The following is a 16,929-nucleotide window of genomic DNA, read 5'->3' on the forward strand; positions in this document are numbered from 1 at the left end:
TAGTTTTCCGTGTGTGTGTGTTATAAAGAGCGGGTGTGTGTTTCAAATCCGTCCCTTGGGCTCTACCAGACCCCTCAGAAAATCCTGATGACCTGTTCCTTATGAGGGAACAGCAGAGCAGGTTATTAAGGAGGTCCTTGAACCCTCTGACCAGACACTATCTTTCCAAACAGGAAGTACTCAACCCTGCCACAGGAAACCGGGCACTCTACTCAAGTCTGTGTAAACTGGTATCTACATAGAATGGAATCCTTTTCTGCCTTCAGCCCATACATAGAGATACTCAGGTTTTCTACATAGATGATGTGCTTTGTGCAATGGAACATAGCCTATGGGTTTTAGATTTGGATCTGGTAGTGATTTACAGTGATCCAGTCCTAGTCTGACAATAAACACCCCACAATGTGTCTGAGAAGGGTGAAGGCTTTTCCTGTCCTGTGACTCGTCTGCAAAGTAATAAGAAAACTCCCTAAAAGTATATCACCATCTCTTAGGGAACAGTGTTTTGTCATTTCTAATATAGTTATTAACAGTTTTTTTAATTGTTTGCTCATTGCTCCTCACCATCAAATTAGAAGCGGAGCTGTGCCACTTAGCCTACTTTGCCAGTTTTAGTCCAGGGACGATTAAGTGAACTTGTTAACCTACTGTATGAGACTGTTACTGAGGATCTTGTTTCTTCCTGTTCACTCCTGGTCTGCCTTTAACAAAGGACAGGGGGAAAGGCTGGATAGGAAATTGGACAAAATACCACGTCTTTCCATGGTGTCTATTCATTAAATCTAAAGCCATCGCTCTACACGAGCCACAAGGGGATAGCATAATCTCAAAATCCTAATTCCCCAAGAATGAGGATTATTAGTGGACATGCGTGGCCTCCCTGCCAGATTATGGGAAACCTTTGTACTGTGGCCCATTTCAGTGACACAAACTAAGCCAGTTTAGTTTGTGTGTATATGTTTCTATGTTCACGGTGATTTGCAGCTTTAGTGCATTTGTCTACATCTGTGTTTTTTTCTCCATCGTACAGTCTGTCTCCATCGTACAGTCTGTCTCCATCGTACAGTCTGTCTCCCTCACAAATGCATGTAATGTGTACACACACACATACACACACTGGCAGAACTTGTCCAGTGCTGTGTCGCAGTGCCATTCTGGCCCTGGTACCACCAGCTGACAGGCCTGGGGTTGGACGTGGGGAGGGGAGGGGGGGGTGGCAGAGGGTTGGGAGTGTGGGAACAGTGCCAGAGTGTTGAGCACATGCAGGCTGCAGAGGATGAGCTCTGAGACACCAGAGCGTGATCACAGCAGTGGAACCAGAGAGGTGTAGGCTCACCGTTGATGATTTTCCACATGCTTTTGATGGGAACGGGGTGGTGGTAGCAGTGGATGTGCTTTGGGGATCACAGATGTGGCTCTGCAAAACGAGGACAGAGGGCAACAGGCAGATGTTGTAATAAATTCGAGCAGGCGCCTCTCCCGACTCCTGGAGGAAGGACAGACAACGTTGGCAGCAGCAGCAGCCTCCGCCGCAGATGCATCTTATCTACATACTCGCCTTACTATGGACAGAACTGGGGAAGGGGTGGGGTTATGCAAATATGTGCCACACAAGAGATGATGGCATCCAGACAAGAGGTGTGACTATTTCAGCATCATCCCAAGAGGAAGGGATGTGGTTATGCAGATTTGAAGACATTTGATAGGAGAGGCTGGAGAAAGGGAATCCATAATGAGCTCTTGTTGGGAGTGGGGAAGCAACAGCAGGACTGAGAAGCTCTCAAGTATTATTAGTATTTAGTCCACCTCTTTATTTGTCTGGTCTTATTGGCAGCATCTATTTGCATACCATTCGGGCCTGAATGGAGAATATGGCAGCAAACTCTGAAACAAACAGCGATTCGGAGGTAGGCCTGTGTGTTTAGCTGTTTGTCCCTTGTGTGTGTGTGTGTGTGTTTGTCTGAGGCAGTGTGACAGCGACTGTGTGTTTGTCTGAAGTAATGGTCTGCGGGTGTTTACTTCTCTACTCCAACCTACAGGCTAGTTAATAGAGCTTTTTCACTGCAAAGTTTTCCCTGAACACATGTCTGTGAATGACTTTCAGTGATGCAGCACCATGATAATACACAGTGTCAGCCATTCATCTGGACACAAACCAGGCTGCTTACACTCTCCTGGTCAAACATTATTTTGCATCAGCCAACATATCTCTCAACTGGGCTTTAATGAGATGTGCTAGGAATGGCCCGTTTCCCATGACTCCAAACACATGGTGCTTGTTGTTGCCATGTTTTATTGCCTTTGGCACCCCAGCTGTGTGCCTGTGGTCTGATGAATATTGTTTGTATTCTGTCTGGGTTCTCTAAGATGTTTCTATTGATCAGGTGGAAGAGTTTAATGCTGTGGGGAGAGTGCACAGTCTTGGAGAGTGGGGCTGTCTGCATGTTACCATTTGACTGTAATTGACAGCACCACAAGGCCTGCAGTACATGATTGGGCAGAGAGACACAGTGTTTTTACACTTAAAGAATATGCTGCTAATTCATCTCAGTGAATCGTACTTGAATGGAGCAGAGTGTATGGAGAGTCGTCTTTCTTTATCTCTTCTTCATCGTGTCATCTCGAGGGAAGGTGTCTGGGTTCACACTGTTGGTGCTTTTCTCTGGGTTTGAGTGAAGCACTACATGGTATTTGTGTAGCTTTCTTTCCCTGTATGTTTATGTAGTGCTATGATAGCACCACTATGTGCATGTCTGCCTCTTCTCCTCTTTCTCTCTCTGTCTCTCTCTCTCTCTCTCTCTCTCTCTCTCTCTCTCTCTCTCTCTCTCTCTCTCTCTCTCTCTCTCTCTCTCTCTCTCTCTCTCTCTCTCTCTCTCTCTCTCTCTCTCTCTCTCTCTCTCTCTCTCTCTCTCTCTCTCTCTCTCTCTCTCTCTCTCTCTCTCTCTCTGTGCAGCCTCACACAGGGCCCTGCTGTACTGATCTAAACAACTACAGCATTCACACAGAGCACACATGCTCACTTCACCACCTGCCATTCAGTAAGCAAAAAGGAACCCTCACTAGCCTAGCATTCCACCGCATTGACATTCTACACGGAACTAGCTTGGGAATCAGATTCTGACCATGAAAGCTGAATGCGGGTTGATGAATGGTCAGCATCACTTCAATAAAAGTGCATGATAAAAACTCCATAGGTACTGGTAAGAGTTGGCCCAGTGTTGTCTTCTCAGTACAACAAAGCTTGAGTTTTACACGGATGTTGTGAAGTACTTGTTTCCTTCACAATGGGAGAAATGTACATTCCTTAAAAGGACTGTTCATCCATAGTGTAGTGTGGTTCAGATCCCTCTAGAAGCAAAGTCATGTACCATCATCATTGTATCCAGGGTACAAATAATGCTGCCATTTAGGACTTCCTTAATGTTGAAATCAGCTTTCATCAAAGTGTCAATAGCAAAATACTGGACTGTTACTTTGTCTCAGCTGTCTCTGTTGCATTTCCCATGTCATAGAGAGCTAAGTGGATGTTCTCTAAGTGCCGCATACAATACATGCTACACATTACTCTCAGCAATGTGGCACTCATAACTGGCAACTGCGTTCCAACATTAACAAAGCAGAGTATTGTTGCCAGCCGCATGGCTGTTTACATAGAATTTGGTTTCATGTAGCCTACTTTAATTGTTTCTCTGAGACCAATTCTGGCAAACCATCAACCTTTAAGTACCTCAGAAAGTTCCTCTCTCATTTCCCACTTCCCATAATGGCTTCCCATTCCTGCCTAGTTGATGCTAAGTCTACAATGGGCTCTTTGAGATGATTTAAGCTACCCTAGAGGTAAACACTCTTCAATAAGCATGTGAAATGGCCCACAACATGCCCTTCAAAGAGGTTATTAAAATTAATTAAAGATGATTTGATTCCTCCGAACTTTTTGTAGTGTGTAATATGCAAGTTGTTGCTTTCACCTTGCCAGCTACTTGCACATGAAAAACAGGGCATTCCATGTCCACTACTCCTGTAGTTATGAGATAATGTCTTAGATGGTCAGGTTTTGAATGAAATGGCTATTGCTGGCTTTTCATTTGAAAAATGCAGCATTCTGCAGTGCTTTTTTCTACACCAAGATGCAGTTCCAGTTAAGTGCTCTGCTCAAGGACTTTGACAGCAGTCTGCCACCTTGGACTTGAACCAGTAGGTTTATATAGTCTGAACACCACTACATTTCAACTGTTTTATCTCTGTGTGCTTGTTTCAGTTGAAAGCATGAGTACCATGATCTGTTCATCTTTAGTTGCATAGAGGCGATACCCTATTAATGTTAGAAATGGTAGTCTATTCATCTCATTGGTAATCACAGGCGTTTACCAAAGTTTAATTTGTTTTTCCCTGAATAAATGGCAGTGAAAGAAGCAGCAATTAGTCCTACCTAATGAACTGGTTCAGGCCCCTGAAGGCCCTCTACTGTGCAATCTAGAGAAAGTAATTTAGCCTACTTAATTCCTGTGTTTTAGCTGCACAAATCAATGTGTGAGATTAAGAAGCAACTACATTGATATTTCAGAGGTAGGTCATCCATGTTATGTCATTGTCTAGAGGAGGATTGTCCGAGGCAGAGGTGGTTTCTAAAGTTTCTAGAAGTTTCTAAAGCAGTTAATAATCTGAGTGGTCTGATCCAAGTGTCTTTCCTCTCTGGTGTTGACCTCAAGTCTAAATGGGATTGTAGTGTGTATTCTCCAAGCAGCAAACGTAGTTACCTCCAATGGTTAGCTTGAGCTAGTCACTGTAAGCTTATTGACAAATGGATAGTGTTGTTGGGTGGCTCATGACAGTGTATTTTAGATTTATAAATTGACCAATTCTCACTTACAAAATGTAGTTTGAGGTTACTACCTCTGAATGTTTGTAAAAGTAGTGATGTGTTTCATGTGACTATCAAATTATATTTTAGTCATAGTAAACACATCAAAGCCCAAAAGTGTGTTTTAACAAAAAGTCATATGAGAATTTCCCACTTATTTTCTCCAATAATAGGTCCCTAGAAAGATTAATATCTGAGTTTATTCTTAGTAGCCTATATAATTACGTTTTCTTTGGATGTTGCCATGGTTCACATTTAGAACATAATTCTTGTAGGCAGACCTTGGTGGTGCAAGACAGAGTGATTGAGCCTTAATAAACCAACATATTCAAGGATCTGGTGCCTGTTTTGGTCTGGATGGTGAGCTGGAGGATTCTATGAGATCTAGTGCTGGGATGGGTTGCATTCTGTGAGAATCACTCATTTCTGTAGACATACAAGTGGTTTAATGCTGTCTCAAATGTTCCCTTTTGACTGTGTCATAGTGTCGGATGAAGAACTCGAGAGGCTATGTTTTGTATTTGGCAACCAGCACAGGCGAGGGAAGGGGGAGATCTGTCTGCAGTGAAATCCCTTAAACTCATATTAAATCCCTCTCAGTTGTGGCTCGAATGCTCCTTAGACTTTTATACCACAGATAATCACACACTCCAGCAACCTGACAGCTGAAATAGTGCTATGCGTGAAGGGAAATGGCTCTAAAAAAATAAGTGTAAAATGAGAATCCTACCTGACCACAGTCATGCATAATATTGCCGGGGCTTTGAGGTGATCGTCACTATGGTTTTGTTGAGTTAGGCCTCATTTATTTATTTTTGCTGTGTAACGTTAGGGAGATGGTCAGTTGAGTCCACTCCATCATAGTGTAATACATAATGACATGACCCAGTTAGTCCTTTTGGCTTACTCATGGAGAACTTAAAACTCAGTGGTAATGTACTATTATACGCACCACTCCCCATGATGTGTAGGTGCTACTGCCACAGCATTGGTTTAGTAACGAAGGATGGTGTGATACCGTATTGGTGTGTCAATGCTCATGATGATTTTCCCCGGGGCAGTGGGAGAGCTCAATGGGGCTGAAGGACGTTGTGTCCTGGTGTTGGGGGGGGTGGGGTGTCGGTGGCCATATAAAAGCACAAGGTTCTGGCCATCTCCCGCACCGGCTCGTGGGGAGGGCTTGAAACATTGGTTCCACAGAGGTAGAATTCCAGGCTGTCTGTAAAGGTTACCACAGGCAAGGTACTACAAGAAGGCAGGTGAGGTTATCTTTTGGTGGAGGTATAGTTTATTCCTGTGGAAAATGTATTCAGGGACCATGTGGAAAATGTGTTTTTCCATTGCCATTTAGGAAAAATGTATAGTTGATATATTCAATTAGAGTTAGGCCTAATGTGTTGTAAATACAGGACCAGTTTGTTAAAAATATTTTATAATATTGTTGTTTTAAGTGAAGTTGATTTATAATTTGTATTCATTTGATCCTGTAGCTATTCTCTCTTTACTGATAAGATGGATTCTACCTAGTGGGACAGTATTTATTGGGACCAAGTTTTCCCTCAAGCTTGAAAATAATACACGATTGGTCAAAACAGTGTATTATTGGCTATATAACCGTGTTTAAGTACAGGATTATGTGTAAATGTCTGTTCTGGATGACAAACACTCCATATTTGGACCAGCGTAGGCAAAGGCTTCTATTGACTACCTCCGGAAGTGGGACACATGGCTGTCCAGCACTACAGAATAGATTGAACATTGATCACGTAGTTTGGTCATGGCCGAGAAAAACAGGTCATTGGCCCGCTAATCTTTCAACCTATTAATTTCCTCCAGCCCCTAAGCACAAAATCCTTTTGCAATTAAAGCTGTGAGGATGACTCTGAAAACCTTGTTGGGATAACATGAAAAGCTTTGTTCGGATTACATGGGAATCCTTGCATAATACATTTAAGGAAGAATAGTGCATCAAATGAATAGAGAAGGTTGAAAGTAAACTGAATTTTGTTCCCTTGAATGACGACAAACGACTAAATATTCTGTGTGTTACACACCTGCAGCTGAATCCATATGTCTCTTTAAATTGTATACAACGCTGTGTTTCAAGCATCCAAAAGGAAGAATTAAATCATTTAACCTACACTGTGACGGCACAAATGCAAAACACTATGCTTGGCTGGAATGGCAGATGGCCGGTCCCCACAATTCTTTCAGCACTTTCCACTATGAAGCGCTCAGTCACTCTGTGTGTTATTCAAGTGAACCGCCCTTTTCCTTATCCTGGCTTCCAAAACCAAAACATTTTCTATGGCAGAATCCAGGGATCCAGATGTCTGTGTCATTCATTGTTTCAGGTTTATTTATTCGTTTTTCTTTTGGTTTTCTGTCCCACCCCCCTCCACTTGTTCTACCATTTCCACTCACACTTTTGCCACTTCTTGAATTGGTCTTTGCCCCCTCCCCTCACCGCCCCCATCACCCTGTCCTTGCCCCCTCCCCTCCCCTCACCTGACCGCCCCCATCACCCTGTCCTTGCCCCCTCCCCTCACCGCCCCCATCACCCTGTCCTTGCCCCCTCCCCTCCCCTCACCGCCCCCATCACCCTGTCCTTGCCCCCTCCCCTCACCGCCCCCATCACCCTGTCCTTGCCCCCTCACCTGACCGCCCCCATCACCCTGTCCTTGCCCCCTCCCCTCACCGCCCCCATCACCCTGTCCTTGCCCCCTCCCCTCACCTGACCGCCCCCATCACCCTGTCCTTGCCCACCTCCATCTCCACTCCAAATGCATGTTCCGTTCTGGATGGAGATTGCAGAGTGCACTGTAGCACCAGTGGCAATGGAGGACAGTGACCATGAGGTTAACTCATCTTCAGACGAGCAGGACTCCGCCCCACCGTCCCCTGACCACACCAGGGATCATGAAGCCGAGCAGGTACCCAGAAGATGCCCCAGAACCCCCCCCCCCCTCCCCCAAACCTCTTACAGCTCACTATCAGCTCACTGAAGAAAAGACAAGTGGGTTTGTCTGGTAAAATTGGGTTTGGAAGGCAGTAAAGAAAGGTATCTGTGCATTTGTAGCCTCACTTTAATTCCACAACAAAGCGTAATGTAATTATTGAACAGAGATATGAGCCCTATATACTTTGCTGTCCTGAATGACTAATTGTTTTAGTCCTCTGGAGTCAGAATCGCCTTCTAGCCCTCTCAATGCCACTGCATTATTTAGTATGAAGCAAGCTGGGAAACCTGTAGGCATTTTGGAACCAGTATACCTTTGGTAACTTGAGCCTCCACCTAGAACATGCACACGCAAGTACGTTCACATGTACCGACGCTGTTAAACACATGAATAGTGTGTATTGTCTATTGTTATTCAGTTGGTTTCCTCTTGTGGCTTGGGAAGAGGAAGAGAAAAGCGGTAATGTTCATGGTACAATTCTGCAAAATTCAGAAAGAAAAAAAAAATCTATATTTTGTTCAGTGTTCAAACGTTACATTAATAATGTGAATATCCTGGCAATGCCTCTTGACCTTATGGTGCAGCCCATTAAATACCTTATCTGTGACTTGGCTACTTTTTAATTGAATTGCACCTCTCCAGCATCTGCCATGGCTCAAACTGCTTAGCAGAGAGAATCCTTTATCCAGCCATACACTTTCAACCAGATATATCCTTCTTTTGCCAACAAAGTCAGAAAGGTCATTTAAATTACGAGAATGCAGTTGAAGCGTCCGGGTTCGTTTAGCTTAATCTGCGTTGGTCAGGGTGAGTATCTCAGCTGGAAGTGGAGCTTTGGCTTGATGCACAGCACCAGTCGTGGATCTACTTCCTGCTGCATTTGAACCTCGTAAATCAACCCATCAGAAAAGATTTTCAGTTTCTGTGGGTTATGTTAAAGTTGAGTCAATCGGTATCTTCTTTCCTTTCTGTTTCTTTGGATCTCTTCCGCCCCCTTGATACTGTACCTAGGCCCACCTATTAATGTACTCATACTACTAATGATCTCTCTTACTTGTATAACCTCAAAGCTTACCTTTACAACGTTAATAGTGTCTCTAACCACTCAAAACAATCTATATATCCTTCTCTCTTTCCATCCTTGTACTCCCCTGTTACCGTTTCTCCTGTTCCATCTTCTCCTGTCCTCCATCCATCTCAATATCCCTTCCTGCCTGACCACCATCTCTCTATACTGCCTTCCCAATCCCTGTGCACCGTCACTTGGTCCACCCCCAGCACTCAAGCCACTCGGAAGACTCAGAGCTGGAGAACATCCTCCAAGACCCCCACCAGAACGGGGGCCATGGCCACCCCCATCCCGGCCACGAGCACCAAGTGGACCGGGAGGCGGAAGGGGAAGACCACCCCCATACGCCTGGGACGCCCACCTTCTTGCGGCCACCCACGGCTGGCAGGGCACAGCCAGAACCAGGTGTAGAGTCCAGACTGCAGCTGGGCGATCTGGACTATGACCTGTCTTCCCCTATCAGCCCTACAAGGCCTAAGAGCCCCTGGGGCCGCTTTGACCCGTACGACACGTCCGAGGTAACTGCAGGGACATTTTGAGGAGACAAGGAGAGGGAAAACCCTCCAATAAGTTGGCAGCTCCCCCGCCCCAAGTAATCTCAGGCCCCAGCATTTATTTCATAAATGACCCACTGAGTGTCAATTTGAAGGCAGTATAAACTCAACACTGAATTGTTTTTCTTGTACTTTGGCATTTTTTCTTTGAAATGATGAAAACGACTTTTAGTATGGCTGCTGTTGCTGTATGACCTTCATTAGCGTAATATCATGATATAAGGAGAGACTATATTGGTTTGGCATGACTGCATACATCTGACCATGGAGGTTGAAAGGCTATGGGTTCATGAAATGAGTTTTCCATTTTTTTCTTTGTTTACACAAAATGTTGTTGGTTTGCTAAATATTTTCATTCAAGCAAGACTGTTTGCTTGCTTTTCTTTTGACTTGGATTTGGCTTTAACAATTTAATTGGTTTGGGGTTGTGAATATGTTGAAGGAACATTGCATTGTTCGAACTCTGTACAATTTATATAATTGCATATGGTTTTGTGCAAGTTTCTACTCACTTGTGACTTAACTTCAGTGTACAGTCTCCCTTCAGAAATCACTGAGATATCAATATGGTATGTCTTTGTTTTTCAGGACCAAGACAAGGAGTATGTAGGATTTGCCACACTTCCAAATCAGGTGCACCGCAAATCTGTCAAAAAGGGCTTTGACTTCACCCTCATGGTTGCAGGTGAGTAGGAGGGAAAGGAGGGGAAACAAGTTAGATATTCTGCTAATTCCCACATTGATTCATTTTCTCCCTTTCCATACTCTGGTATAAGGAGAGTCTGGTCTGGGAAAGTCCACCCTCGTCAATAGCCTCTTCCTCACAGACCTCTACAAGGACAGGAAGCTTCTCAATGCTGAAGGTGAGGCAATCTTTGGGACGTTTGTCCAAACTTGGCTACCAAGATGCTCTAGTATTTTGGTAGCCATCACGCTGTGTGTGTGTTTTGACCAGAACGGATCACTCAGACTGTTGAGATCACCAAGCACACAGTGGACATTGAGGAGAAAGGTGTCAAGCTCAAGCTTACGATTGTGGACACCCCAGGTTTTGGAGATGCTGTCAACAACACTGAATGGTACATGTCAAAAATCCTTACTCTGAATTCATTGCACTTTACATAATTCCCGATACCGACTCATCATGGTGAAATTATTGGTTTTCATTCACAGTCCTCGAGGGAAAATGCCTATACACATGGACTACACAATTTCTGCAGTCACATCACTTGTGTCATTTCTACAGTGTTTCAGCCATAGCTCTGTGATTTTACTATAACAACAACTAGCAGGGTGCCTGTCTGCCTGCATTGCCTCAGTGCTGGTGTGTCTCTGTGTATCCCCCGCCCTAGCTGGAAGTCGGTGGCGGACTACATCGACCAGCAGTTTGAGCAGTACTTCAGGGACGAAAGCGGCCTCAACCGCAAGAACATCCAAGACAACCGTGTGCACTGCTGCCTCTACTTTATCTCCCCGTTCGGCCATGGGTACAGCATTGATTGAGAGGCTAATTCTGTGATGCTAACCCTTTTTCTTGTAGTCTCTGTTAAACTTTCACTGGCAGGTGAATAGACTGATCAGTTGTCAGTCGTTCTCCTCTCACGGTATTGCCTCTAATGGTGGTCTGATTAAGGCAATGCAACATATTAGTCAGGATAACTAGTCAGTCTATCTGAACTAGAAGGATATAATAGGATAAATAGACCACTTGCTTCCTAACCGTTCCCATATTCACATACAAACTGACCCATAATAATTGTGTCCTTCTTGCACATTTTAACTTGAATATGAATGTGCAAAAAAGTACAGGAATACAAGTACGTACTATAAAGGTTGCATGAGGCCCTATATGTTCCTAATGTAGCAGGCATTGCATGACACCACCCTCACTTACCAATAGATAGATTTATATCTGGTGCAATGCAAACCTTTCCCTCCAATCACCATGGTGATTGCTAATGCAGTACTTTTGTCTATGTTAATGCTCCGTTTCACACCACTGTTTATTGAGGGAGGAAGTCTTTAGGACAGTTATGATGCTGCAAAGCCAGATAGACATGGACAGAGCTCCCTCTGTTGGCCACTGTGAGGATAACCACGGATGGACAAATTATAAATGCATTTCGTTATGTCATCATTAAATTGTGTGGACTATCACAATGTTTCTATAGCTGTTTCGGTCTTGGCATTTTCCAATTTGATTTGACCCCTGTAACCCCTGCGACTGTTTTAATGGTTTTTGTTCATCTCTTCCAGTCTCAGACCTCTGGATGTGGAGTTCATGAAAGCCCTGCATGAGAAAGTCAACATTGTGCCTATACTGGCAAAGGCAGACACACTCACCCCTACTGAGGTCAAGAAAAAGAAAATGAAGGTATGATGCAACCACTCTACAAGTAATCCAGTTTATGGGAAAACTTGATTCCCTCTGTGACACCTTGGACTCCATGACTACTTCTGTATGGGTTCACAATCCTCAATTCAAGTATGTCAGTGTTTTATTGAAATAACACACCTGAAGAAAATCACACTTCATTGCATTATATTGCAACCTTGCTCCCTTTTCCTCTCTCTTTTCTACACCTCCGTTGATCCGGACTTGTAGATCCGAGAAGAGATAGAGCAGTATGGGATCAAGATCTACCAGTTCCCTGACTGTGACTCGGATGAGGATGAGGACTTCAAGCAGCAGGATCAGGAACTGAAGGTAAACCAGATTCACCCCAACCGGAATCATCCAGGGCCATTTCCTTCAATCTAGATTCTAAGAGCAGTATGAGGTTCCATGTATGATCAGACTTAGCTAAATCAGCACATAATGCCACATTCATTCAAACCCTTGGTCGCTCATAGAAAAGCTCAATGACCTGTGAAAACAAAATAAGTTACGTTCACGGAAAAGACAATCAAAACGTAATCAATCAATAAGATGGAGGTATAACTCCTTAGTTAAGAGATTCGTTTGTCAGGGGGCAATATAACATGTCCACTGCATCAATGTTAACGATTACGTAGCCTTGAAGAGTCAGCTACTTCCTACATCTATCAATCTCATGTTTTAAAATGGTGGTACATTAGGGGTGCTGTCTGGGGTGGATGGATGGAGAGTATACAGGATGTCAGAGAAGGAAGCAAAGAGACCAAGGGGAAGGAGGGCATTGGGTCATGAGAAATGGTAACAGACATGCTCTTCATCACTGCATCACACATCTGTTTCCCTAAATCCACTTACGTCCATCTCTGCGGATCCTTCTCTCCTCCAGGACAGCATCCCATTTGCTGTGATTGGCAGCAACACTGTGGTGGAGGCCAAGGGAAAGAGAGTGAGGGGGCGTCTCTACCCATGGGGCATAGTGGAAGGTAATCCACTGTCTGGACATTCATTTGAAGAATAATATGAAGTGATAATATACCATTGGAATTATGTGAGCAATCGAGTGTAGTGTATGGTTTGGCTTTAATGAAAGCCAACATGTCCGTTATATTTTCATATCAGGGGTATTTTTCAATGAGACCCACCTACCTTCTAACAAATTCCTTCTCCCATTCAACAGTGGAAAACTCTGGACACTGTGACTTTGTCAAGCTGAGGAATATGCTGGTGAGGACACACATGCAGGACCTGAAGGATGTGACACGGGAGACCCACTATGAGAACTACAGAGCCCAGTGTATCCAGAGCATGACCCGGATGGTGGTGAAGGAGCGCAACCGCAAGTACGCCCCTCATCCACCCCCAACACACACACGCTCACCCACACACTCCTAGAATTCCGACTAACGCTTACAGTAATGCAAGCATGCACCACAGCGACTCTCTATCACACATGTTAAACTACTTGAATGTCCTGTACACAATGTGTCTGCCTCTGCAGTAAGCTAACCAGGGAGAGTGGAACAGACTTCCCTATCCCTGTGGTACCCGGTGTGGCGGACACAGACACAGAGAAGCTGATCCGAGAGAAAGACGAAGAGGTACAACACCTGGACCACAGTCACTCGGACCACAACCACAAAAACACTCACAAGCAAGAGCATCTCGACTCACATGAGCACTCAGACACCCACTCTGACCCTGGCTTAGACACAGGACTCTGACCCTGGCTTACACACAGGACTGTAGCCTCCTGAGTCTTTCTAGGCTGTCAATCACTCACTCTTGGGCTTTCTGTGTTCATTGTAATGGTTGGTTGTCATGTCCAAAAATGTGGCTGAAGTGCTTGTCCGAACACTTCCCTCCTAGCTCCCACTCCCCAGACGTTTAGTTAGATCTGAAAGGTTTGGATAGGCAATGCTACAACCAGCTTCCAGCACAATCTTACAGGTCAAATGTTTTCAGATCGGGACCAGTGTCAAGGTACAGCCCTGTAAGCCTCAAACCCTTGTAGGAGTGGACCAGAATATACAAGGTCACATTAGGTAGAATAGTCTTTCTTGATGGAATCATCCGTGGCATTATTTATTTATTTATTTATTTGAACTGTCTGCAAATTGTAAACAGTTCCGCTAGTTTACTGATTTTACAAGCCCCCAAAAATGCCCTGTCCCAGTCATACGAAAGTCATGCAGTAGTGCTGTGGGTCACGCATGATGGATACAATCTCTTGAAAGACAAACACTTATTTGGAGTAAGGATATCCAGCTCTCATGTCAGTTGCAGGAAAAAAAACCATTAACATGTGTTTCATCAATGGATTATAGGCACACAATGACCCACAGTGTACAAGCACAATCCAACAGATTTTCCCCTTCCTCCCCCACAAGCATTTTTTCTAAATAACAGAAAGTGTTGCTTTCTTATTTTCTGTATTTAACCATCATTAAAACTTTGCAAACACAAGTTTGTCACAAATGTTATTTTGGATTTTGAAGGTGTGGTAGGTAAGTCAGTTTGACATAAACAGCACTGTACATGTCTATTTATATGCACACAAACAGTAGCCTACTGTACATGGCAATTCTCAATGCATTTTATTAAATATTTTGGGTTAAATTAATATCTATGGCCGATTTATTATCCCCTCACTGACAGTTACTGTACATATATTATAATAATATCCAGTCGTAGCTAAAGAACTTTAAGGTCAGTAGTAACACGATAAGACAGAAAATTGCATGAAACAGACACAAAACATCTGTGTCATGACACGTGTTTCAGACAAAACTAACATTGATCCGAGCTGTCACATTTGGTGTGATTGGATACGGTTGAGTTGCAGGTGTGGTCATGCAACAGTAATTAGTTTACATGTATATATTGATTGGACCGCCCCATTGCACTGTTGACATACTCCACCAGGCAGATTCCGTTTTTTAATTTCATTTTTAAACGATAATTATTTTCATTAGACTATGTAAATACTGTATTGTTATATTTAACAGGAGTTTGTTTTACTAATCCCATATTTTATTCCCTTCACAGTTACGGCGAATGCAAGAGATGCTTCAGAAGATCCAGGAACAGATGCACACTCAGAAAGAGGCCTATTAACCCAGGTCACTAGAACCCCCATCCCTATGTAAATGCCTCCTTTTTCCAATAACTGGGAAAACAATCCCATAGTCCCCCTCAATTCCAATTCAGAAACATTGTATTCCCTGCCTGACATAGACCTCCACTTCACAGTTGTCATTAATCTTTACTATTAGATATTAGAGGCACAAACTATCACAAGAGGCTAGTATAAAATGAAAGTGTGCTGCTTCCAAAACATGGTTATTCTACTGTCTCTTCACTTGTTCAAGAAAACTACTGCCAAGGCAGGAGAGCACAACACCATTAGCTAACCTGTTCCTGAAGCTACAAAAGAAGACATTTTTGCAATTTATGTAATTTTGTGTTTTGAACCTTTTGATAACACTACGTTGACACTTGCCTCCATGTCATCGTGTTTCAGAATGGACAATTTTATCTGTGTGTCAGATACGTTTTGACTTCATATTTCTTTTACAGTATCATGTGGGGTACACTAGGCAAGAAATGACGTGTTGTTGATTGACAGTAGACACATATTTTCAGTTTAGTGTCTGAAGCACAGTTTCCCCTTTCGAGTGTTTTATTTTTGAAGGTTGATATTATTGATGAATTTACAGATAAAATGTAATTATTTTTTTCTCTTTACTATTATGTTAGGTTTTTAAACATTTTTGTTACAGGATCACATAATTGCTCTTATTTGTATTATCGCACAGAAAACTGAAAAATTCCTTGTCTTAGTTAGTTGAACGTATGCAAGGTTTTATTCTCTCAAGAATCGTTTCTTAAGTATGATGGGATCTTTTTTTGTTGTTGTTTAAAAGGTAAAAAAAAAAAAGAATAAGATACCAAATTAACATTTCAGTATGCTCTTTGATTATACCATCATAAACTGCTTGATAGGAGAGTTGTTTTTGGAAAAATGACCCATTTCTGTTCAAGAATTTTCTCTACAGGGTATTCATGTATTTACCTGAAGCTACGTACTCTTCTGAGAAGAATCTCAAAAGGAGGAGGTAAACAGTCTTATTTGTATATATGTATCAGTATACATATAAAAATATAACAGAAGTTATATATCCCGATGGTAGACTGCGACTATGATGAGACCCTAATTCTGCCTGTGGCCAGTTGGTATATGAGAACCGGGCAGCTTTAATAAGCTTGCCTATTGTTTTGAAAGTAAGTTCTTGAATACCTTCTTGCTTCTTGATGGTGGTGATGACATTAGTGGACACAAAGATTTACCCTCATAAACATGAACCTGTGAGAAGCTTATATCGTCATATTTTGCATAATATGCATTTATCTAAGGGAAGAAAAGAGGCTGGTGTGCTGAAAGCAAACATGTAATTTTCATTTTCCCTCAATTTTAAGTTAAAGTTCACCCTTTAACTTAGGCTTGTCGTATCAGTTTTTGGTGGTGTGGAGTTTCCTATTAATACAAACTATTTTTAAGTAAAAGGGTATATTGATGTCAAGGTAATAATTTAAAAGGTTGAGCTACAAGTACAATTTTTCAATATCACTTAAAACCACTACAAAAAGTTTACATTTCTTGAAAGGATATTTGAAATATTGTTTCCCATTTTGAATGCATAAATGTTCTCTCCACAGAGCACTGTCTTCTGTTTCTTATTTGCATGCTTGATGTTTCCCTCAAAGCGTTTGCCAAATTCTCAGCCTGCTTTGAGCACTCATTTGATCTTTGAGTCTCAAAGGGACTGTCCAATTCTGAATGAAAGGGGGTGTTTTTGTGTTTTATTTTATAAAAAAGACTTCTTTTTGTTGACAAACTACTTTTGAATATATTTATGTAATAAATAACTTTATAAATTCATAGGAGAGATCGATTGAGTTGGATGAGTTGTGATACAATAATAAAAATGGAATATGTATAGAATCTTTGTCTCAATCAATATATATTGTGTTATCTAATGGTAATACACGTTATGTTGCCAGCTAAAAAGTTAATGTTTAATTCAGTCTCTTTATCTATTGGTCTCTCA

At 42.6% G+C, this 16,929-nt stretch overlaps 1 protein-coding gene across 6 annotated transcripts; it reads left to right on the forward strand.

Annotated features, from left to right (window-relative positions):
* Positions 1 to 1,759: 1,759 nt before the first annotated feature.
* septin4b (septin 4b) lies at positions 1,760 to 16,823 on the forward strand. 6 transcript variants are annotated; one of them, XM_062472585.1, is made up of 13 exons: positions 1,761 to 1,907; positions 7,669 to 7,794; positions 9,100 to 9,408; positions 10,033 to 10,129; positions 10,221 to 10,307; positions 10,400 to 10,523; positions 10,797 to 10,931; positions 11,701 to 11,818; positions 12,050 to 12,151; positions 12,708 to 12,804; positions 12,999 to 13,161; positions 13,320 to 13,419; positions 14,867 to 16,823. In XM_062472585.1, the coding sequence occupies exons 1-13, from the start codon at positions 1,863 to 1,865 to the stop codon at positions 14,933 to 14,935; spliced, it is 1,572 nt and encodes a 523-aa protein (XP_062328569.1). In that variant the 5' UTR covers positions 1,761 to 1,862; the 3' UTR covers positions 14,936 to 16,823. The 6 variants fall into 6 exon arrangements, with proteins under 6 accessions (XP_062328568.1, XP_062328569.1, XP_062328574.1 ...); XM_062472584.1 differs by lacking the exon at positions 14,867 to 16,823 and having other exon boundaries at positions 1,760 to 1,907; positions 13,320 to 14,455; XM_062472588.1 differs by lacking the exons at positions 1,761 to 1,907; positions 14,867 to 16,823 and adding an exon at positions 6,034 to 6,120 and having other exon boundaries at positions 7,676 to 7,794; positions 13,320 to 14,454.
* The last annotated feature ends 106 nt before the right edge of the window (positions 16,824 to 16,929 follow it).

This window comes from Osmerus eperlanus, chromosome 11 (genome assembly GCF_963692335.1).
Source record: "Osmerus eperlanus chromosome 11, fOsmEpe2.1, whole genome shotgun sequence".
Taxonomy (NCBI): domain Eukaryota; kingdom Metazoa; phylum Chordata; class Actinopteri; order Osmeriformes; family Osmeridae; genus Osmerus; species Osmerus eperlanus.

Bases quoted from the DNA above. Each gene is read 5' to 3' on its own strand.
- septin4b (XM_062472584.1), top strand. From the start codon at position 1,863: ATGGAGAATATGGCAGCAAACTCTGAAACAAACAGCGATTCGGAG. The intron at 9,409-10,032 runs GTAACTGCAGGG...TTTGTTTTTCAG, and splicing joins ACCCGTACGACACGTCCGAG to GACCAAGACAAGGAGTATGT. The intron at 12,152-12,707 runs GTAAACCAGATT...TCTCTCCTCCAG, and splicing joins AGCAGGATCAGGAACTGAAG to GACAGCATCCCATTTGCTGT.